The sequence below is a fragment of the Gopherus flavomarginatus genome, chromosome 4 (genome assembly GCF_025201925.1).
Source record: "Gopherus flavomarginatus isolate rGopFla2 chromosome 4, rGopFla2.mat.asm, whole genome shotgun sequence".
Taxonomy (NCBI): Eukaryota; Metazoa; Chordata; order Testudines; family Testudinidae; genus Gopherus; species Gopherus flavomarginatus.
The window spans coordinates 11,245,223-11,267,896 of record NC_066620.1 but is presented as its reverse complement, the minus strand read 5'-3'; the positions used below and the strand labels follow the sequence as shown (position 1 = coordinate 11,267,896).

The 22,674-nt window shown below is 43.3% G+C and overlaps 1 protein-coding gene across 1 annotated transcript in view; it reads left to right on the top strand.

Annotated features, from left to right (window-relative positions):
• The window catches only part of JAG1 (jagged canonical Notch ligand 1), a 35,407-nt gene that overhangs the window by 7,819 nt on the left and 4,914 nt on the right, over window positions 1-22,674 (top strand). Inside the window, exons 3-18 of the mRNA XM_050952025.1 lie at window positions 4,233-4,284; window positions 10,602-10,856; window positions 12,081-12,141; window positions 15,623-15,753; window positions 16,017-16,136; window positions 16,619-16,732; window positions 17,290-17,403; window positions 18,224-18,337; window positions 18,753-18,799; window positions 19,257-19,430; window positions 19,843-19,993; window positions 20,308-20,472; window positions 20,945-21,058; window positions 21,803-21,916; window positions 22,004-22,117; window positions 22,248-22,364. Coding sequence (XP_050807982.1) covers window positions 4,233-4,284; window positions 10,602-10,856; window positions 12,081-12,141; window positions 15,623-15,753; window positions 16,017-16,136; window positions 16,619-16,732; window positions 17,290-17,403; window positions 18,224-18,337; window positions 18,753-18,799; window positions 19,257-19,430; window positions 19,843-19,993; window positions 20,308-20,472; window positions 20,945-21,058; window positions 21,803-21,916; window positions 22,004-22,117; window positions 22,248-22,364 — 1,957 coding nt within the window. The remainder of the gene's footprint in view (window positions 1-4,232; window positions 4,285-10,601; window positions 10,857-12,080; window positions 12,142-15,622; window positions 15,754-16,016; window positions 16,137-16,618; window positions 16,733-17,289; window positions 17,404-18,223; window positions 18,338-18,752; window positions 18,800-19,256; window positions 19,431-19,842; window positions 19,994-20,307; window positions 20,473-20,944; window positions 21,059-21,802; window positions 21,917-22,003; window positions 22,118-22,247; window positions 22,365-22,674) is intronic.

Sequence of the window (22,674 nt, the reverse complement as noted above, 5' to 3'; positions counted from 1 at the left end):
CCTTTGAAGTTCTTGAAAGCCATGGCCTATGGGAGGTGAGGTTACTGCTTGTATAAACAAAAAACTTGAATAGTATGCAATGCCATCTTGGGTACAGAGAGTAAAACTTGTAGGGTTATGTTTTATGTAGGAAGGCCCAGCGAGAAGCTTGCAAGCTACCTTGTGTTGAATAAAGGAGATGAGTCTGTCTCTCCTCTTCCTTCTCCTGCTGAGGGGGACATCCAATGAATGTGTCCAAACTAGTAATCTTCAGCTTTGAAGAGCTGCTCTGTCAACAAATGGAGCAGGAGCTAACGGGATGGCCCCGATGTGATCAGGTGTTCGTGTGGTGTCATCTTGACTCCATGTCATCATGTGGTGATGTGGCACCACAGCGAGAACTGTGCTGAGCAATCAGAGGAAGTGGTATTGTGGCTAGCTGTAAATCTGTTCTGGGCTCTGTCTGTCTCGCTCTCCCCCTCCACCCCCGGGAGGTTTTAAAATGTTGCTCATTTCTTCCTTCCCTGCCACGCCCACTTTAGCCAATGGGCGGAGTTGCTGCAGCTCTCAGCTCGTGGTCTCCTGTTCCAGCATGGAGTGCGTAGGGACTGGCACGCTGCCTGAGACCCAGGCAGAGCGAGAGGGGAGCTGCAAGTCAGGCTTGTCTCCACATGTGGCTGTCAGGGCACAGGTTGAGCATTGCTGTGGTTAACCTGATTTCCCTGTTTGACAGAAGAGAAGCATGTACAAAAGTCAAATCGGACTTCCCGCTGCTTGTCGCGAAGCATGCGAAACACTGAATTGGCAGGTGTCTTGGGTGGTTAACTCTCTAGGACAGGAGTCGCAACCCCCCAAAGGGGGAATATCCCTTCACAAATAACAAGAACATTCTTCTGCTGCTCTGTCTGGTTGGATCACTGTTCTTCATGTGGGGGATCAAGATCCCAAAGGATCTAATGATTTTTTTTGGGGGGGAGGGAGTTTTAAAGGAGCTTGCTTCCTGGCCCCTGACAGTCCTCAGCACCTGCCTTCTGAAAATCTGGCCTCTTTAAGCTGTCAGTTTTGGCCCTTAAAATTTAGTCCCATGTGAAAACACTGACACCTATTTCTTCCAAAGACTTCTCTGCTTTTTAAACCCCTCCTGGATTATGCATCCATTCTGGCCGTGACTTAAAACGCTGAATAATCTGAAGAGGCAGCAATATCCTGTCACACCCTCACAAGTGACCACCAATGACAGATTTAAAGGGTCACAAAAGTTCTTCATGGGTTCTGTCCTCTACAGATCAGGAATAAATATGGTGATGGTTGGCTTAGAACTGCCAAGAGTTCTCAAAACTCTTTTTTGGTTTCACTTTGCTATCTAACCAACCTCCACAAATTTAGTGCTCCCAATACTACCTACCATAAGCTCAGCTATTTTAACGATCCCCTAGCTTTGGTAAACTCATTCAGATGTGACCATGATGGTATATTCATAGCATGTTCTTGGTTTTGATTAAAGGATGAGTGTGTGAACATTCTGCAAACCAGTGGCTTGAGTTCCTTTCTAGCATGAGACCAAAGCTGGCTTGAATCTTTGCCTTCTGGTCAAGATCAGATTTATAGTGGCTAATTGGGTGTGACTCCAGCATAGTTCACTGCTGATTTGCTGCCTGGTACCTTGCTTTGATGGAATAAGGTGCATGATGTGGAATTCTTGTGTCTGGATGTATATTTATTCAAAGATGTGCAGAGGTCAGTTGTGAGCATGGGAAAGATTAAACCTCCATGCTGTAAGTAGTCATTCCTGAGATACCTTAACTGTTGATCTGTAAAGTGGGATGATGGGCACCTTTTAAAATAGTCTAATAGCTCAACACTATGTAGTCTTTGCAGAGAAATTCCTTATGGGATGGTCAGATTAATGCAATCAGATTGCATTTTAGGGGGTTTACTAGCTTTGTTTGTTTTTTGAAACTTCTTAAAAAAAAAAGTCTAGTTGATAAACTTCCTTGAGCACAGATGTTTCACTCTGTCAGGGAGGGCACAACCAAGTGGATGAAAGGACAGTTCTCTCCCAATCATAAAATATGGCTTTCTTTAGCTAAACATTTTTCTGTTTTTTTAAAAAAAAAAAAACTTGCAAAGATTTTTATTTTATTTTTGGAGGGAGGAGGTTGCCATGTTAAGTGTTGTTTTTAAATGAAGCCCTGTGGTTTGTTGAAAATTCGTTACACAGGTATGTGGCAACAGTAGCTCTTAAAGCAGGGATTCTGCCTTTCCTTTCCTCCAGGGTGGATTGTGTTGGTAAACAAGCCTAAGAACTTAGCAGGGACTGTTGCTATGTGTTCAGATGGAACATCTTCCAAAACAATTATGCAAGGCAAAAAGGAAAACATCCTTAACTTTATTGAAATAGTGCAAGTTGTTGTCATAATTTATTCTCCGTTGTAGCATAATATTTTTGCAAGCTTGCTGTAACATGTCACACTCTGTTTTGGGTTTGGCGGTGTTGTAATTAAACAGAGGAGGAGAGGTGATGGTAGCCATGCCAGAAGCGAAATGAAATGCACATTTAATTATGTCTCCGGAATTTTTACCTCTGACTTGTGTGGGAAAGCCTTCTAAAGCTGTTTCAGAGCATTTCCTCCAAGTTGCAAGGCTTTTCCCAGAATGGTAACAAATAATGTGTAACTTTATTGATGAAATATTAACCAAAAATGGTGAGGGCCGATCTATACTTTGCTGGGAAGGTTGGGCACATGTCTTGGCTTGCCCAGCTTTGCTTGCTTTTTCAAAGCATTTTCCCACAGTTATCAGTGAACGAAATGGAATCTGAGTCTGCTTTGAATATGAAACGTATTTAGGCTAGATTCCAAGCTAGTGTCCATCACAAACTAGATTTTTTTTTTCATTCAAAGGCTGCATGCTGTGTCCAGTCGTGAGAAATTAGTTGGCTTTGACTTTTTGGGGGGAGGGGAGGTCAGGAGGAGTTTTGAAGTCTGCCTGATGCTTACACTACCTTGCAGCTATAGTCCTTTTATAAACTGGGTTTTGTTTCTGGTCACACAGTATTTAATTGCTACGTGCGACTCTCTCTTTACAAATGGACAGATAAATCTTTCGCCTTTTACTGCTGGCAAGAATAGAAGTGAGTGTGAAAAAGAAACCACACGACTCAACTTCTCTTGCACAAGATTCTAACTTGTGCATCATTGTTTTTCACACACCCTCCCTCCAAAAGGTTAGACTGACATCTGACTAAATCAAACACACCACCTCGGTTTCCTTTTTTCTAAATTCTTAACCTTTTGACTCTCTCTTTAAAAATCTGTATCTAAGCCTAGACATTTTTCTGGTAGCATGACAGTATTGAGGGGGAGAGAAATACAGGATCAGGCTAAAACATGGCCTAATAAAGGTGGGGAAAGTTCTAATGACTCTTCCTGAGTCAGGTTTGACGATAAAGGGAACTTAGCTGCAGAACCTGGCATACTTCCAGCCTGAAGCAGTCAGTCTCTTTGGTTAGTGGAGCTGCTGATCATTATTATGGGAATGCTAGAGACCTGATTGGCAGATTAGTCTGTCTATAAATGTGACACATACGTGTCTCCTGCTTCCCTAATTCTTCCAAATAGTATGAGCCAAGGCTTTGTTTGACAGAGCCTCTCCCTCCCCACCCCCTTCCAAGATTCATCAGTTCTTGCCTTAGTTACCTGATACTTGTGGGAGCAGGCGGCCTAGTGCGGACAAAGCTTTCAAAGGGGTGCTGAAAAGCAAAGCCCTCTAGAGACTGCGCTGCCGAGGCCAAGCAGAATAATCTTCGCAACACCCCTTGCTTTCAGGATGGAAAAAGTCATGATCTAAAACAAAATAAAAAATCAAAGTTTTGTAACTAAAACTCTCAAAGCAGCTGATCATTTCCCCCCCAACTATGTGCATTTTTGCCAAACTTGCACATTCTAATTTACAGCATAGTGTCAAAAGCTGTACTTCCTGGTTAAGCACATAAGATGCATTAGTGATGACAAAGATGAGACCTTTCACCTTGAATTGCTCAAGTCACCTTATCCAGTCTGACTTAAGAGGTTACAAGAGGATCATGTTTGTCTCAAGTATAATCTGTTGCCTATTTATGTTTTCAATGGATTTATTGAATCATCTCGGTGAGATGGTGATTTGAATTTTTTATTTAAAAATGTTTGTTTGCTTTTTTGAAAGGTGCTGTCTGTCTGAGGTGCAGTACTAATGTATATATTTTTGTTTTGCAGCGATCCTATACGTTGCTTGTTGAGGCGTGGGATTACAGCAATGACACTGCTAGTAAGTATTCATTCCTTGGTTTTCTCATTCAAAATGCCTCCATCAGCTCCCTGCTGAAAGGCTTTTATGTGAATGGGGCTCCTTTGTGACTGTATTCCACCCTCAGTTTGTGGGAGGACTTCTGCTGGAGCTCTGCATGTAATTTTAAAGCACCTTGCAGGAAATAGGGAAGGCACACAATCTGCAGCGCAGGGGATCTGCAGTGCAGACTGCAGGGTCTGGGTCTATGATAAACAAGGATATGTGTTAGTATGGCCTACATCCATTCCAGGGAGGGAAAAATCCAAGTAGTAATGAGGGGTACAATTTTTAAAAGGGATTAAGTCCTCTTTTAAAAAACTACTTGAGGAGCAGGAACTTAAATCCTCTTGATTGTCAATGGGATTTAAGTGTCAGTCGCTTAAGGACCCTTGAGAACTTTTTCCTAGGCTACACATCACTTATAAAAGCCACAGTGAGACTCAATGTAGTCATTATCTAAACGATTTTAGAAAGATGAGAAACTGGTGGTAGTACTTGTTTTTCTTGGGTGTGTGTGTGGGGGGGTAGGTTCTCTATCTAGGGATTTGTATTCAGGAAATATGTAGCAGACACCACCCAATAAAGTTGGCTGAAACATGGGGGATGTGTGAGGGGGAAGATCTTCCCCTGAAATGTCTTTGGCCAATTTCTTTGTCCTTGTGTGGTCAGTTTCGGCTTTATGTACTAGTCAGAGGAATCTCTAAACCCCAATGGCTGGCGAGCTGTGCTGCTGATATCCAACTGTCACTGGGGTGTGTATACCTATAATTAAAGGTTAATATTCACTGTATAAACTACCACTGCATTTGGGAGTTCAGGCCTGTGGCTCTATTGTGATTCCTCCTCTGGGTCCCTAAGACTCCCATGCTGCTGTTGTCAGAAGCAAAACTGCTTATTGTGCCAAGGAATTGGAAATGCTCTGCCAAATGTTGCGAAGAAAATACCAGACCTTCTGTTCACCAGCTGGATGTCTGTGCCCCCTTCCCAGCCCTCACGATGCACTGAGCCCTACTTGAACTGTGAAGACAAACTACTTAAATATCCATAGCTTGGAACTCGAATGGGCTCCGGACGCAGCATGGTAGAGGAGCCCATAGATGTGTGTGAAGTGCCAAAGCCCTGCACTTTAAGGTTATGGCTACACTTGAAATTTCAAAGCGCTGCCGCGGCAGCGCTGCAGGAGCACTGCTGCGGCAGCGCTTTGAAGTGTGAGTGTGGTCGGAGCGCCAGTGCTGGGAGAGAGCTCTCCCAGCGCTGCACGTAAACCACATCCTCTATGGGTGTAGCTTGCAGCGCTGGGAGCCGCGCTCCCAGCGCTGCGGCACTGATTACACTGAGGCTTTACAACGCTGTATCTTGCAGCGCTCGGGGTGTTTTTTCACGCCCCTGAGCGTGAAAGTTGCAGCGCTGTAAAGTGCCAGTGTAGCCAAGCCCTTAGTTAGATCTGTAGGGGCAAACTCCTGTGCCTCTGTGGACCCCACAGAGGCTGTCCCTGGGCACAGGGATCCCTCTGCACAGATCAGATTTCAGGACCAGGCGTAACTTTCTAAGTCCCACTAGTTCCACAAATTAAGAAGGCCACACGTAACAAAACTAATGAAAACTGCCAATAAGTGACACCCATGCTCTCCCTTCCTGTCTATGGCCTGGTCTACGCTGGGGGGTGGGAGGGATTGATCAAGTTACGCAGCTTCAGCTATGTGAATAACGTAGCTGAAGTCGATGTACTTAGGTCAACTTACCATGGTGTCTGCACCGCGGTGAGTCGACTGCTGCCGCTCCCCCGTCAACTCCGCCTGCGCGTCTCGCGGTGCTGGAGTACAGGAGTCGACGGGAGAGCACTCGGATCTATTTATCGCATCTAAACTAGACACGATAAATCAATCCCCGCTGGATCAATTGCTGCCCCCCAATCCGGTGGGTAGTATAGACATACCTTATGACTAATGACGCTCTCTGATAGAGCAGCATGCATGATTTGAAGTCCAGGATCACTGCTCAGGGAACCTTTTGGCCTTGGTTGCACAAACTTTATTCAAGGGGAAAAATATCTAAAGGTGCTTCTATACTGGCAGTGTCAAATTATAAACGGAAGAGGTCTGCATTTAAAATGAAGGTCTTGTTTATAGTAAGATTGCAGGGTTTTTTTTCAGCCTGGACCTCTGCCATCTCTACTATTATTGGAACTCATCTTTTTTTTCATGAAACAGACTTTCCAGAGCTTCACAATGAATCCTTTCTTTGCTCTAATCTTCTGGAAGCAAAATTGTCTTCAGAGAAAACTGCCTCATGGTTCCTCTCCCTCCACCCGCCCAAACAGTATGTTTGGCCCAGTGCAGACTTGGTCTTGCACATGTTCCTGATTAAACTTTCTCTCAGTTGCTTCACCGTTGTATATTTTTAATTGGGTCATCTAAGTGACCCTGTTGCACAAACACTTCCTCCTTCCTGGAGTGTCACCACCTTGCTGACAGTAGACTCACCCATCTTTAAAGGGATATCTCCATGGAATTTTTAACAGGGGATACCAAGCTTTCAATAAAATTCTTAAATGGTTGAAGTTCTATAGGCTTCTACAGCATTTCCTAGGAAACCCTAATAGTTTAATTCCATTAAATTCTACTGGACTCTTTTCTTTGGGGCTGTTGGAAAAAGTAGGGCATGGTACCATTGTGTCCTGGACACTGCTCTAGCAGGGTTCATTGTTTTAATGGCATATGACAGACCTGATGGAAATTTAGTCATTTAAAAAAAAATAAAAATAAAACTAGACTTGACTGTCTCTTTTCTGTATCCTTGTCTTCCCCACCAGCAGTTTTGCTGTATCCCATGTAGCACTTAAGGTGAAACTTTGGCTCCATTGGGTATGTCTACATGGCTTGACTCAGTCTCACTGGGCTTGGGGCTGTTTAGTTGTCATGTAGATGTTCAGGCTCGGGCTGGAGGTTGGGCTCTAGGACCTTGCAAGGTGGGACAGTCCCAGAATGTCTACACTGCAGCTAAATAGCCTGATCTCCGCAAGCCCAAGTCAGCTGGCATGGGCCCACTGTGGGTTTTTTAATTGCAGTGTAGACATACCCATTGGAGTCCAAGGGAGTTTGACTTCCATGGGGCCAGGATTTAACCCAAAGGTGTTTCTAGCTTTGTCCTGGATTAAGTTTCAGCTCACTACCACTGTTGTTGCTTCATCAGTAAAACAAACGGAGCTGACAAGGGGTATGACCAAGTGCTATTATAGCTTACTGGTATCAGTTGCATGTGAATTCAAGTCAAGCATAAGAGGCTTCAGCATCATGTAACTTAAACCGTACTTGGAAGATGTTAGGAGGCCAAGATTTTAAAGGGGGCCAATTTCAGTGTCCAAAGTCACCTTATGGTGCCTAGCTTTTCTGAGGGTGGGTGCTCAGCAGTTTCTGAAAATTGGGCCCCCTACAAGGCATCTTAAGTTGGATATCGAACATTGCTGGTCACACTGTGAATCATAGAATATCAGGGTTGGAAGGGATCTCAGGAGGTATCTAGTCCAACCCCCTGCTCAAAGCAGGACCCATCCCCAGATTTTTGCCCCAGATCTCTAAATGACACCCTCAAGGATTGAACTCACAACCCTGGGTTTAGCAGGCCAATGCTTAAACTACCAGCTCTCTGGTGTTAAGAGCAGAGTACAAGCTTTAATATTGTCAGAGGGCTTCTCTTCCACCTCAGCAATTGCCAATTGGTTAATGTTTCCTCTAACTCCTTTATCAAAGCTTGGGATTCCCAAGTCAGATGTCATCAAGGGAATTATGAAGATCACTTTCTCTAGGCTGACTGGCTTCATTCTTATTAGTTTGTGCTCCTTATTAATCTGGTGTGGACTGGGAGTAGAAGGACTGTGGTATCCTCTCCTGTGCTTCCAGGTGGGACTAGGGAGGGTGGGGAAAGAATACAAGGAAGAACATGGCATATGTGATTATGAAAATGCCTTTGCTCTCTGAGAAATGGCTATTGGCAGGTGTTGACCAGGGTCATGTATGCCCACATGAGCTCTCATCAGGAATTACATGTGCAGTGACATTACTGTGACCTGTATCCAAGAAAGATACTTTAATGGTAACCAGAAAAGACCAACTCAGTCGTCTTTATTTCATGATAAAACTGAATGCACTAAGGGCCTGATCCAAACCCCATTGTATTCATGGGAGTGTTGCCATTGGGTTCAGCAGGCTGTGGCTAAGGGCCTAAAGGACTAAGCAGTTTGAGTGAAACATGGCAGAGCTACCTACCTGTGCCACAAATACATGCTCCCAAATAAGGGGGAGGGGTGCCTGGGTGGAGGCAAGAAGGGAGCTCTGTACCATTTTTTGAAGGAAACATGGCTTTCTGGTGCCATGGAGTGAAACGGGTGTGAATATGTGAAGCAACAATTCTCAGCTTCAAAAGCAAATCCGTTCTATAATCCTGCTGGTAATCTGACTCTGACTAGCCTCTTCCTCATTCAGCATGAAAGGATGAAAAGGCACTGGACTGGGATTGGGCAGCGCTGTGCCACAGACTCGATGCATGCCCTTGGCAAAGTCACTTAGACCCCAATTCAGCAAGGTACTTTAAGTACCTTGCTGAACTAGAGACTAATTTTACAGAAATAAGCTCACAAGATATTCCTTTATCCCAACAGAATTGCATTCAAGCTACAGCGTTGTACTGATGCAACTATACTAGTTTGAAATCAGCATAGTTAAAGCAGTGCAAAAAACTGTCTGTTCAGAATGGGGGGGGGGAACCTACATTACAAATTACTCATAGCTCTGAAAAATGAGTTAGAACGTTTTTAAAACCTAAAGTAAATAAATGGATGCTATTAATGCTAAACTGTAAAAATGCAATAGACACTGGACTCCTGCACCCAAGAATACCATGACAGTTTAAACAGAGATCAACAGGCTTCTCTGGTGGGATAGCGAATACTTCGATTTATTTGGCTTTTCTTAGCTAGAGATGAATTGTTACTGCTTTGAATAACCGTCGTCGTGTTTGGAAGTTCATTCTGAAAGCTAAAAGCAGGCTCTCATGAACACATTTAAAGAAATTTAGAAAGAAAATAGCCCATGTCTTCATCAGCTTTGCAAAAGTTTTATTCGCCTTCAAGTCTGCCTTATGTAAAGTCCAAAACCTTAAGTGTTGAAAGAACAAGTAAATGTTTTGATTCATTTTAATTCTTAAATGTGATAGTCCTTCAGATAGAGCATTCTAACACATTACTGGCAAAGGGCCCTTCTCGTTTAGAATTTTTCTGACTCTGGATTATGCTCCCATATACAGAAGTCTGGCCTGGTACTTCAGTTTTGTTTTCGCACTGGGTTTGCAAGGGTATTCTGGCTATTTTATGATAAACTTTCACTCTGCAGTCAAGTGCTGCTAGCAGCAGGTCGTAAGGCAGTGTCAGATCATTTTAAGTCACAAGACCTGGACTACAAAGTGAAATACCACAGATATATACCATGTTCCATGCTCATGTGAAATATTATTATTTCAGGCTGTGATTTAGACAGTTGTATGTTTCTAAAAGCCAGAAAATTTTGCTGGAACTAAATGTCAAGTACAAAGCTTAAACTCTTTAAGGAGAGAAGGGGAAAGCTATACTCCACATAAAGCAATTTGAGTTATTTGTACAGATCTCCATTAGGCGAGTGTCAGCTAACATCTAAAAAGCTAATTTTCACAGTATTTCCTGGCCAAAACTGAATGAGAATCACGTATGCCAAATGTCACTAGACTTCTCATGTAGAAAACTCTTTATACCTGGCTTCCAGAAGCCTGCAAGCCTTTTGCATGTGTCTGTCCAATTTGAAAGGTTACCTTATTAGGCTATAATATTAGGGCTGGAGGTTTTCACAAATACTGTAACAGATAATACAATACTAATTGAACAAGCAGTGCAAAATGCATGGTGCACCAAGCTTAGATTCCTATCCCTGTTATAGGTAGGAGTAAATGCAGTTCTGTTTTCCTCCTCGATTTGCTAATCTTATGGTTCTTATTGGGAGTCTTAAGTATGAGCTACTCAAAAGGGGCGGGTAAGCATTGGCCTAACTGTTCTCACTGACTTCAGTCTGGTTTCTCTTCAGTACACAATACGTGCATGTCTGTTAATGGCATAGGCTTTGGGGCAACTTTTTTTCTTAATTTTGGAGACCCAATTAAATAAAGCCAGCATATAGCAGTCTCTTGAAATCCTGTTTGTGAGACTGACTGACTTCCATCCAGTTCAGATGACCAACAAAGTGTTAACCTCCCCCTTCACTTCTGACCTCTAGATCCTGATAGCATTATTGAAAAGGCATCCCACTCCGGTATGATCAATCCGAGCCGTCAGTGGCAGACTTTGAAACAAAACGCAGGCATTGCCCATTTTGAGTACCAGATCCGGGTGACTTGTGATGAGCATTACTATGGCTTTGGCTGCAACAAGTTTTGTCGACCAAGAGACGACTTCTTTGGCCACCATACCTGTGATCAGAACGGCAACAAGACTTGTCTGGAAGGCTGGATGGGGCCAGAATGCAGCAAAGGTTTGTAACTAGTTTTGTACTGATAATGGTCTTGGATAGTTCCATGGACATGGAGCACTTAACCTCAAGGTTGCTATTCTGTTGCCTGCTAATGTCAGCCCGATTCCTAGAGGATAACCATCCACACCATCGTAACCCCTCACTGGTGCCTTTGTTGGTAGGCTTGCAGAGAGGCCAAGGATTGATTGGGCAAGAACTGTTTTCTCCAGTTCAGGGTTAAGGTGGACTGACCGGACAGCATACTTATTGATGCTTTTATCTCTTTTTGGAGCTACCATGGCTGCCCATGTACCCATTATAAAGATAATGGATTTTATTCCATGGGGCTTTCTATTTAATGGGCAGAATTTTCAAAAGCGCCTAATGACTTGTTTAAACTTTACCCAAAATCTCTTTTGAGCCCCATATCAATTCAAGAAGCACTGGAATATTAGCAGGTGTCCTCTTCAATTGAGTAACACTGATTACCCACTTCATAGCCTGGGGGTGGAATCTGGCCTCATTTGAAGCCAGTGAGGGGTTTGCCACTGACTTCTACAGGACCAAGATTTTCCCTTGTGGGGCAGAATGTTTTGTGTGGCGCTTCAGGGTGAGCAGGAAGAGATGTGTCGTGAAGCTGAATGGGCAAATAAAAAACCTTTCAGCCGCAGAGTTCCAGGCTGTCTCCTACATGAGTGGACGTTGCGGAGCGTGTTCTCAATCCCTTAGCAGTGTGAACTGCTGCAAGAGAAATGCAGAACCCTGAGCTGGAAGAATGGATTGTCAGCAAAACGTGTTTGATAAAATATATGTGCAGTTTCAATCTAGACCCACTGAAATGGGGTGTGCACACAGGTCTGGGAGAAAACAGCTGGTTATTACCAAGCCAACTAGCACTGCATTTTTTGTAAAGTGAGGGAAGGGCTCCTCTCTCCTTCTGATGCAGAAAGAGAAATTCTTGTAGAACATCATGGGGTGCAAGTTTATTAGGCACAATGGCTTCTCTGGGGTTGATACAAGTTCTTAAAACAGCATCATGTGGGATCCCTATTTAGTTAGCTGCCTGGATGGATTTGCTGCCGTAAGGCACACCCTACATCTCTTTCCACTAGAGTTGATATAAGAGACCTGTTAAACCTTGGCTTTGGTAGGATTACAATGCTAGCTAGAGATTAAAACATTCCCACGAGCGTGAGGATGTGGGAAATGGACAGAATACTTATTGATGCTTTTTTCTCTTTGCAGCTATTTGCCGTCAGGGCTGTAGTCCTAAGCATGGCTCTTGCAAAATTCCAGGAGAATGCAGGTAAACACAATGATTTTGCTAACAAATTTGTAACCACTCGTGCTGTGAATGCTGGACAAGGGGAGAAGTCGAACTGTCCAGCTATTTCAGGCAAGGGCATCTTTTTTTCATGCCAGTCACACTGAATAAGCTATAAATGCATCTGAGACTTTAAGGGGGTGGGGGGTAGAAGCAAATGGTAGCATTTATGAATTGAATGGAACAAAAACAAATTTATGGTGAATGCTTCCTAATGAGCAGTAACTAATTGCATCTGTATAAATTGGTGCAACTTGTCTTTTAAAATGGACGGCTGATTATGGGCTTTTCTGCCAGCAGTTCTAAATACAGTATTGCTTTTCTTCCTTACTCTCCCACCCCCTGCCCAGCTTTTCCCATCAATAGGCAAAAGTCAAGCATTCTTTAGAATGGGATTAGTAAAATCTCTTGGTTCTTTGGCTTTTCTGAGCCAGGCTCTGAGTGCTGAGAGGTTAATAGCGAGGATGGAATCTTGTCAGCAGACACTGATGAATGCAGAATTTTGTTGCTGTGCTTTGAAGTCAATTCCGGTCTGGGCAGGAGACAATGAAAAGCAGAGCTTAGACGTAACTGAACAATTTAACAATTTACAATTAAATTTTTGGAATGTCTTGAATTATTTTTTTGTATTCGTATTTACAATGGGGGAGACTTATTCCCTGATCAATGCAGAGTCTTGGATATTTCAGTGTCAACGCTACTTAGAGACAAACTGTGTTTAGCAATTTTTGTTTAACCACTGATTGTGCCCATCTAGCAAGGGAATAAGGAGCTGTGGTTTTATGTATGAAGTCATTTGGTCCACTGACAGCACGTTGCATACATCCTGCATGGCCAGGCTAAGAATGAAGATTGGCAAAATACAGAAGGTTAAAAGGAACAGAGCAGTTTTCACCCCTTCCTAAAGGAAGGTTCAGAAAGCACAAGTAGGAAACAAAACAATGCTACCTGACACTGTGGCTTGCTTTTCCCTTCTCTGTCTTTGGGGGGTCGCTAGAGCGAGGCAAAAGAAATGACTCCTGCAGTTCTGATGTTTAACAGCATTGGTGTCAGCTGGTCCAGCTCCAAAACACCAAACCAAGATCTTAAATTGAGGAGCCTGTTGGAGTAAATCTGATCAGAAGTATCATTGGTCCTTTAGAAGTGGGCCAGCTGCTTGAGGCAGTCTCAGCTGATGTACACCAAGGATTTGGGCTGCTGTTGTTGGAATAAGCAGGCCATGCAAGGATTGCGGTCTCCTCACTGAACAGGCATTGTTTCCAGATTTTTTTTAAAAGGTCTTTAAGTCTCACCTCCTGCTCACTGCCCAGACATGCACTAGTGGCTCTTATTTACTTAAGGTGCAACTTTCCCACGCTTCATTTGCACAGTCTTAAAACAATGCTGTCCTTCTGGCGCTCTCAGATAACTTCTGCTTGCCAAGGGAGACTCGTATCTTTTTCAAGTGAACACAGAAATAAGATTTGATTTTTTTTCCCTCTGAAGTTTTGATGAGTCATATAGGCTGTATGTTGTAAATGCAACCGAATTTAAAAATGTCCCAGCAGAGGCTTCTCTGGGGTCTGGTGTAACAGATGACTTGCAAACATACTTAAAATATCTTTTCTCCCCTTTGAGAGTCAATCTTTTCAACACAGAACTGCCAACAAAACCAAACTTCCTCATGAATCATTATACAAGCAAAGGCACTTCACATTTCTCATGAGAAACTGCTCCATGCCTGTTGTTAAATGAGAATAACTTAATGGATTTCTGTTCTGGCATTAATAGAAGATTCCTGTTGCTCTTCTTTGTTGGCTTTGGGCTTGTCCTTCAAAACGGAAGCCAGAGTTCTAGACTCTTCAAAAAGTTCATTACTGAATCTTTTGCTTAACTAAAGCAAGAGTAAAGATTTCCAGTGATTTTTGCTTCCATTTCCTAGCAGGGAGTGAAAGAGTCTGGAGAGGATGCAAATGTTTATAAAACTAAGGTGCTCTCTTGCAAATACTTGGATATAAAGTTGCATGTGTGTGAGTAGTAGCATTGAATTCAATGGAATTTGCAGGCTCTGATCCTAAATTTGGTCTTTTTGCATCCTTCTCACTTTCTGTAAATGGAAAGACTTTTTTCCCACAAGTTGTTGGGGAAAGACTTTCTTCTCTCCCCCTTTCCCCTTCTGAATTTTTGGTGTCCTTTGCTCACAAAGAAACTTCTACAAGTTAAACTAACACTTTTTTTAATTTTTCATTCACATAAGAACATCAGGTGTTCCACATGGTCTTTGACAGGCTGCTGTTGAAATAGCTGTGGAAAAAATTAATTAGGAGGATTTTTAGAAGGGGAGTTCAACTTACCACTAGCTGTGGCTGATGGGCCATCACGGAGCCCTCTAGCTTTTCCCATGAGATGGATTTACTGGTCAGAGAACAGCTCTTTTGAAAAATGAAAGTCTACCTGATTGCTCAAAGGTTTATTTTCATAATCTAGTGATGGCTTAGTGAATAATTGCTGCTGATCACTTACCACCAGGCCCCATTAATGAAATGTATTACTTTACTTAGTTAGACCCTTGACTTCACACTTAAACGCCTCCAATTTCCAATATATTTGAATTCTTACAGAAAAAATATACCTGTTTAAAGTCTGAAGTGCACTCACATTAAAGCGAACGTCTGACTTTTGCACAGTAAAGATTTCTTCTTCCTACCCTTCTTAAAATCAAACCAATCTCTGTAGCTTGGTGAAGATTAGTAATACTTATTAAATCCATGCTCTTGGACAATAGATAAAATTAGTTTAGACCTGGATGCAGAGTGACAAGATTCCCCCATCCAAGTGTAAACACTAGCTCTGAAGTACACTGAAAGGGAGGGGGCTTTTTTGACCAAACACCAAATTATGGGAGCCTCTTAAAAATCCCATAATCATGCATGTTACATAACTTCTAGCACAGATTAAAGGTAACTTCCTCTAACTCTGAGATGACTTGCTTAGTGCTTTGACTTGCCTTGCAGTGGGCTCTGAGTTGGTGTTTATGGCATGGTTTGTTTCTCTTCCTGCACACACTGTGTGGCTCAGACATCTGGAACCTTGCATTCATGAAGCGCTCCAGATAACCATGGTTTCCCCTGACTTTTTTTAATGTATAATCCATTCTGTCAAAGTCCAGAGATTGATTTGTTGCGCACACCCACCCTCTTTGCCTCGTTTGTATGAGCCTCAGAATAGAGTGTTATTGTGATGAATGGCCCCATGCTGCTTCTCTCAGAACAGTTATTCTTTTGTGAGCAGGCCGGCTTTAGAGACCTTGGCAAAATGGCTAAAATGTTTGTTTACAAGAAACCATGAAACAAACCTTGAATGGCTTCCCCTCCCCCCCCCACTCCACCTCCCCCAGTCTATCTTAAAACCTTGGAGTTCTGCAGTCCCTTATACTCCCTGGAAGTAATTCCACGTTTTGTTTCCTTGTTCTGTTTTTATTAAGGTGTCAGTACGGATGGCAAGGCCAGTACTGTGATAAGTGCATTCCGCACCCAGGATGTGTCCATGGCACTTGCATTGAACCATGGCAATGCCTCTGTGAAACCAACTGGGGTGGTCAGCTCTGTGATAAAGGTATGCTAATCTTGTAGATAGCCAAGTGTAAAACTTGAATTTTAATGCTGTTGGACTTAGTGTAGAAAGAAAGGATCCAGAAACGTGGTGGGTGTTTCTGTCCTTTTTGTGTTTCTGCCATGCATCGGTTGTTCGCATACACACTTAGCTTTCTTGTGTCCTGGCCCACTTTTGTGCGTAGATACATTCTATAAAGTATCTGGAGTAACAGCACAAACCCCCTGTTGTTCAAGCCTTGTATTCTGGTGCTCATCTTCTTACAGATCTTAACTACTGTGGGACTCACCCGCCTTGTTTGAATGGTGGTACCTGCAGCAACACTGGGCCTGACAAATATCAATGTTCCTGCCCCGAGGGCTACTCAGGACAGAACTGTGAAATCGGTAAGTGATTTGGCACAGCTGCAAATCGCCATCTAGCCTTTCCCCTTTCTTTTGCATTTGGTGATCTTGCACACCTTGTCTGGGAAGTTGACATTTTTAATACTGCTACTAATGTTGGCAAATGATATTTGATGAGCTCACAGTTGTTCCACGGTGAATGACTGGTATCTCCTTAATCAGACTCCGTCTAACTTTCGAAGACTTCTGTAGCTCTCTTGTTAGGGAGTGCTGGAGGTGGTAGGAGAGCGAAATTGGCTCTCACCCAAGCAGATATAAGTCACGGTATGTTGATCAGGTCAGCTTAGCATGAAAGATGATTTCCTGCCTGCTTGATACTGTGTAAAACCAAAGGGTACTAGTAAGAATGAGAGAGTGGTGTCTTGTGTGGTGGCCCAGGCGTGGAAATCTGCAGAGAGTGGTAGTGGTTACTGGTAATATCATTGGGCTGTCCCCAAACTGATGTGGTTGTATGTTTGATGCAGCGGAACACGCCTGCCTTTCTGATCCTTGTCACAATGGAGGAAGCTGCTTAGAAACCTCTACCGGATTTGAGTGTGTGTGCACGCCTGGCTGGGCCGGACCAACGTGCACTCTTAGTAAGTCATTCTTTAGGAATTAAACATATTGTAGTAAGAGGCTATTTCTCTCTCAATATTACAAAACTTACTTATAACCACTGCATTTGTCCAGGAAGCAAACCTGTGCTTCCATGAAGCTTGCTAATACCTCTTGCAATTTTTGCATTGGTTTATTTCTTCTGCTGTTGTACTGCTATTGGTGGGGGCTATTAATAAAGTCAGAAAAATAATTGGAACAAACTGTCTTAAACTCCATGCTGTATGTATCTCGAGACAGCTAATTACTATTCTAACACCTTGCCAAAACTTTGCCCCTAGAGCCTACAATAAATTCAGTAGAGCAGGCCTAGCTTTCATTTACACTAGGCCCCTTCATGCTGTCCTGATGTAAATTAAAAGGATCTTCATCTAAACAAGAATAAGGCCAGAAAGCTCAGGGAAAGCATACTCTCCTCCCTCATGGACAGATCATAGTGGTGGCTGCTGCGGACGAATTCTATCAACGGGATGCCATAGCTTTGGTATCTTGTAACAAAGCTAAGCTTCTCCCTCCCTTTCCTGCCCTTCATTTGCAGATATTGATGATTGTTCTCCGAATCCCTGTGGTCATGGAGGCACCTGCCAGGATCTCGTTGATGGGTTCAAGTGCATTTGCCCACCTCAGTGGACTGGGAAAACGTGCCAGCTAGGTAAATATTGACTTGCTCTATTTCACGCTTTTCTACAAAACACTACTGGAGAAACTGTGTACAACTAGCAGCTCTGATCCTGCAAACACTTAGGCGTGTGTTTGACTAAGTCTGAGTCCATCTGTTGAGGTCAACGGGCTCACTCAGACGCTTAAAGTAGAGATGTTTGCAGAATTGGGGCCTAGGCCACATTCAACTCGGAATGGCTTCCTTGGTTCATTTTTACTATCGACGCACATGGTTATAGCAGAAAACAGCAAATTATCACAACTAAGCTAACCAAGCTATATGTAGGTATTTAAACTGCAGCTGAACCAGGGTTTGTTTTGTCTCCCCCCCCTTTCTCCTCCCTTTGGCTTTGTGGGAAAGTTGCTGTATCTCTTCAGCCATGTCAACTCCTCCAGACCAAGGAGTTCACAGCTGGGTTCCAAAATGTGGGTGATCTCATGAAGAATGAGCCATCTGCATTCTTTATGCAACATAGTAATCCCAGTGACCAAGCTGCAGTGCTCCTCCGAAATGCTTGATTGAGTCTTTTTTTGTTTAAGTTTTTTTTCTTAATGAGTGGCTGGGTAACTATCAGTTAGTGTAGCCACCATGCTGTAATTAGAGAGAAATCAGAAGGTATTTCAAAGTCTAATGTTTGATTGCCTTTTATTCCACTTTGTCTCCCTAGTCCACTCTGTATGTTAAAAGCTCTTCTTAACTTTGAATGAATTCTTGATTATTGCTATGAAAACAAGATATAGATTCCTCCCCTCCACCCCCCACATGCACCATACCTTCAGCTCAACATTTTGCTGTTCCATCTGTCTTTCAGATGCGAATGAATGTGAAGGCAAACCTTGTGTCAATGCCAACTCCTGCAGGAACCTGATTGGCAGCTACTATTGTGACTGCATTGCTGGCTGGTCTGGCCAGAATTGTGACATAAGTAAGTATCCTGTGGACATTCTCTGTTCAGTTCCTTGATCTGCTAAAAGCTGAACGTTACTATACCGTCCACTGAATTGAGCCCTGCTTTAAACTTGAAGCAAGCAGCCCCTGTAGCCAGTGATCTCTTCAGAAAGGGAGTAGCTTGTCTGGAATGAAAATACACAATTTTATCAGACTCATTAGTCTTTAGCATGGCTATGTTCTGATAAGGTGACTAAAGCAATGGTGTAAAGTTTCACTAAGTGTGCTGGAAGAATTGCTGAAGATTCCCACCCATTATAATAACCTTATCACAAGGAAGGCATGCAGGAAACTTGACAAAAGGTTTATGAAGCCAGAGCTTTCGAATGGCTTGAGCTCGTGTCTAGAGTAAATGTGAGTTGCCTTCTAAATGTGTCCCAACTTTTTTGCAGATATTAATGACTGTCTTGGACAATGTCAGAATGGAGGATCCTGCCGGGTGAGTTAGTCATACTTAAGCTGGTTATTAAATGTTGAAACCAAAGCAATTGAGTCTGAGTAACAAAGATGTGTACTTGCCCCGTGTACTTTTCCTACAACAGATGTAAATCAGCATGTCTCTGTAGAAGTCACTGGAGCTAGGCTGTGTTACACTAGTTGAGGATGTGGCTCGTGTGTGTGTGCACCCATTTTAGGGGAGCAGGGCAGGGGGACTATATAACTGTGTAATAAATGACACCTCTTTATCACCAGTGACAGTCTTTGCAATAAACGGACACAGTATTGTTACACGTGCACAGTAAATGTCTTTTTAAATTTTGGCTTAATGTGTTGTCCCGAGAAACATGTTCTTAGTGCAAATTAAACATGGCAAGGTTTTTTGATGAGTGACATGTTAGGAGGTGATATAGTTTGGGCCTTTCAAAATAATTTTAAACTTGAATATTCCTTCGCAGGACTTGGTTAATGGTTATCGATGTATCTGTCCGCCTGGCTACGCAGGAGATCACTGTGAGAAAGACATCAATGAATGTGCAAGCAACCCTTGCTTGAATGGGGGTCACTGTCAGGATGAAATCAATGGATTCCAGTGTCTGTGTCCTGCTGGTTTCTCAGGAAACCTCTGTCAGGTGAGCCTGGCTGAAATGCAAGCCCCAGATAACGGGAGTTCGTACCAGTCCTTTCTAGGTCTGCACACACTGAATACCTTATATCCAGTGAACCATACTGCAGTTGTATAGCTGTCTGCCAAGGAAGTGCTTGTGAAAAATTCGTGGCTGCTGAAGATTTTTAAACAGACTGCAAGTGTTCACATGTCAAGTTTTGTTGCATGCTCACTGTTAACCTTCAGTGGCTGTTAAGTATTAGGGTGCTGTCTGTTGAAATCACTACATGTATAACTGTGCATTATGTACAGTTTATAGCAGGAGCAGATAAAAAGGTCAGATTCCACAGTGTCTGCTGCCTGTAGCTCTGACAAGAGTAATAATAAAACCTTTGTTTCACTCACTGTCTCCCCACCCCCTTTCCCACCATTTACAGTTGGACATAGATTATTGTGAGCCCAACCCTTGCCAGAACGGTGCCCAGTGCTTCAATCTTAACACAGATTACTTCTGTAACTGTTCAGAAGATTATGAGGGAAAGAACTGCTCCCACCTGAAAGATCACTGTCGCACTACTCCTTGTGAAGGTATGCTGTGTGTGTGTGCGCCCCAAAACATCGTCACCTCTTCTTCCAAAATAAGGCTCAGCAGGCCAAATTCAGCCTTGGAATAAACGTTTGTAGTTCTGCTGAACTCGAAGCTGTGTTTCTTGTACACCAGAGCTAAATTTGGCACTGTGTCAATGCTTGGATGAAAGATACATTCTTTAAAACCTACTCTGAAGTTCAGTTAGGCTCTGAAAGTAAAACATGGGTAGTAACTTGGAGGAGATGAGAAGCCAGTCTGCTTGGTAACTTGATAGATGTGACTTGATCACTTCCCGTTCTCTGTTCTTCTGCAGTAATTGACAGCTGTACAGTGGCTGTGGCTTCTAACAGCACACCCGAAGGAGTTCGTTATATTTCTTCAAATGTCTGCGGTCCCCATGGGAAATGCAAGAGCCAAGCAGGTGGAAAATTCACCTGTGAATGCAACAAAGGCTTCACCGGCACCTACTGCCATGAAAGTAAGAACTAAAATGTGTGTTCTCTGATCCTGAATCTGCCTTTCGCAAATGACTCCACACTAGTCTGTGAAACCACTAAAGAGTTTGCTCTATCACAGAAAACCCTGGGACTTTGCTCTTGGGTGAGGCAGACTGGAATTCTGTAGGCCTATGGGGAAGTCTGTTGCAACAAACCCTCTAGCCTTGGTTTACGAGGTCAGAGGTGTTTAATAGTGGATTTCACCTTAGAGTTTATGGGCTACCTTTTAAAAGGTCTGTTAAAGTGCATCTTTCTTTTAGAAAAATGTTACTGGGGGAACTAGTGCTGGCTGTTTCAGTTTATTGGGCTGTTTCAGCTATTCCTTGTAATCCTTATCAGCAAATGATGATCTTTCTAGAAAGTGTGTGTGGGGGATTCCTTTTGGCAAAGCTTAATTGTACATAAAGTCTCCAGTAATTGTACTTAGCCAGAGTTTCTTCAATCTGTTCACAGATATCAATGACTGTGAAAGCAATCCATGTAAAAATGGTGGCACTTGCATTGACGGCATCAACTCCTACAAATGTATTTGTAGTGATGGATGGGAAGGAATTTATTGTGAAACAAGTAAGTTAAACCCTCGACGCCTACTGAAGACTAGAGATCCTGAAGCAGCATTGGGGAGGAGCGACTGAACGTACGGTCATTATAATGTGCAGGGACCACCTGTAGTCGTGAGGCATGATTCAAAGCCCCCTGAAGTCAGTGGGAATCTCTTCAGAGCCCAAAACTCAATGGATTGGGGCTGTTAATGCTTGGAGTTTTAGATAGGCAAGTACAATTGGGGATGAGGATAGGGTAGAACTGAGTCAAAGGGCTCGCCCACGTTAGCAGCAGAGCAGAGAATAGAAGTTGGCTCTGGCGCTCTAATGCTTTCTGCTGGAGACTGTCTAGAGCGTTAATGTACATAAACACACTTGCTAGAGTAGCAAAACAGTGTTTATCTGCATGTGGTGCTTGCGTTTTGCATGTCTTGGCAGCAGACGGGGGGGAAGAGGCTGTGAAGAACTGCTAGCCTTTGACTGACAGCCAGACTGTGTAATTAGGCCTCTTTGCTTTCAGTAACACTGGTGGCTTTTATGGTGGGGGACTAGAGAGGCTTACTGACATGAAACAAAATGAGCTGCGGGGGGGGGGGGGACACAGTACAGAGCAAGCATAATAAATCAGTGATGGGGATTATCTGCTTCCGGATCTTAATGCAGACAGATTTGGGTCCAAATCCAGAGCTAGAACATGCTGCTGTCAAGCATGGAGTATCTCCAAAGATGCTATGCACTCCTTGCTCATTTTCTCTTTCAATGCTTCCAGATATTAATGACTGCAGTAAAAACCCTTGCCACAATGGGGGGACGTGCCGAGATTTGGTCAATGACTTCTTCTGTGAATGTAAAAACGGATGGAAAGGAAAAACTTGCCACTCTCGTAAGTCTTAGCATCTAATGAGTCTTCATCCACTTGCTGTCCTGCATTGCGAGAGCACTGGAACTAAGGCTGGTTTGGTCTTCCTAGGTGATAGCCAGTGCGATGAGGCTACATGCAATAATGGAGGAACGTGCTATGATGAGGGGGACACTTTCAAGTGCATGTGCCCTGCGGGATGGGAAGGAGCCACTTGTAATATAGGTAAGTGTGTGTTGTAACCTCCAGGGAGCAGATGGAACTCTCAATCTGGGGCTCAGCCTGCCTGCCTTCCCTCCCTCTGCACTTCAGTTGATGGCTTTTAAATCCTTATCAACTCTTGTTTCTGTTGCAGCGAGAAACAGCAGCTGCTTGCCAAATCCCTGTCATAATGGTGGTACCTGTGTCATCAGTGCGGATTCTTTTACTTGTGTCTGCAAAGAGGGCTGGGAAGGACCTACTTGCACTCAGAGTAAGTCTCTCTGCTTGAGCTTTTCCAAAGTGTTGCCTGATGAGAACATTCGCTCATCCTGTCGTCCTCGGAGATTTGAGATGGAAACCAGAAGGGAGAACTGTTTGATGTAGGCTTTAGCATCACCTGAATCTTTGTTTTTAATGACATTCTATGATAGAGCCTTGACCTGGGCATGAGAAAGTTGCAAATGACCTAAGTGGAGACAGATGTCTGCTTGTTTCCTCCTGCATTCTTTTTCTACCAGCAGCCCTGTCTGCTTCCACTCATTTCTTCCTGTTAGATTCTTTACAAGGATTTCTTCCTGCAT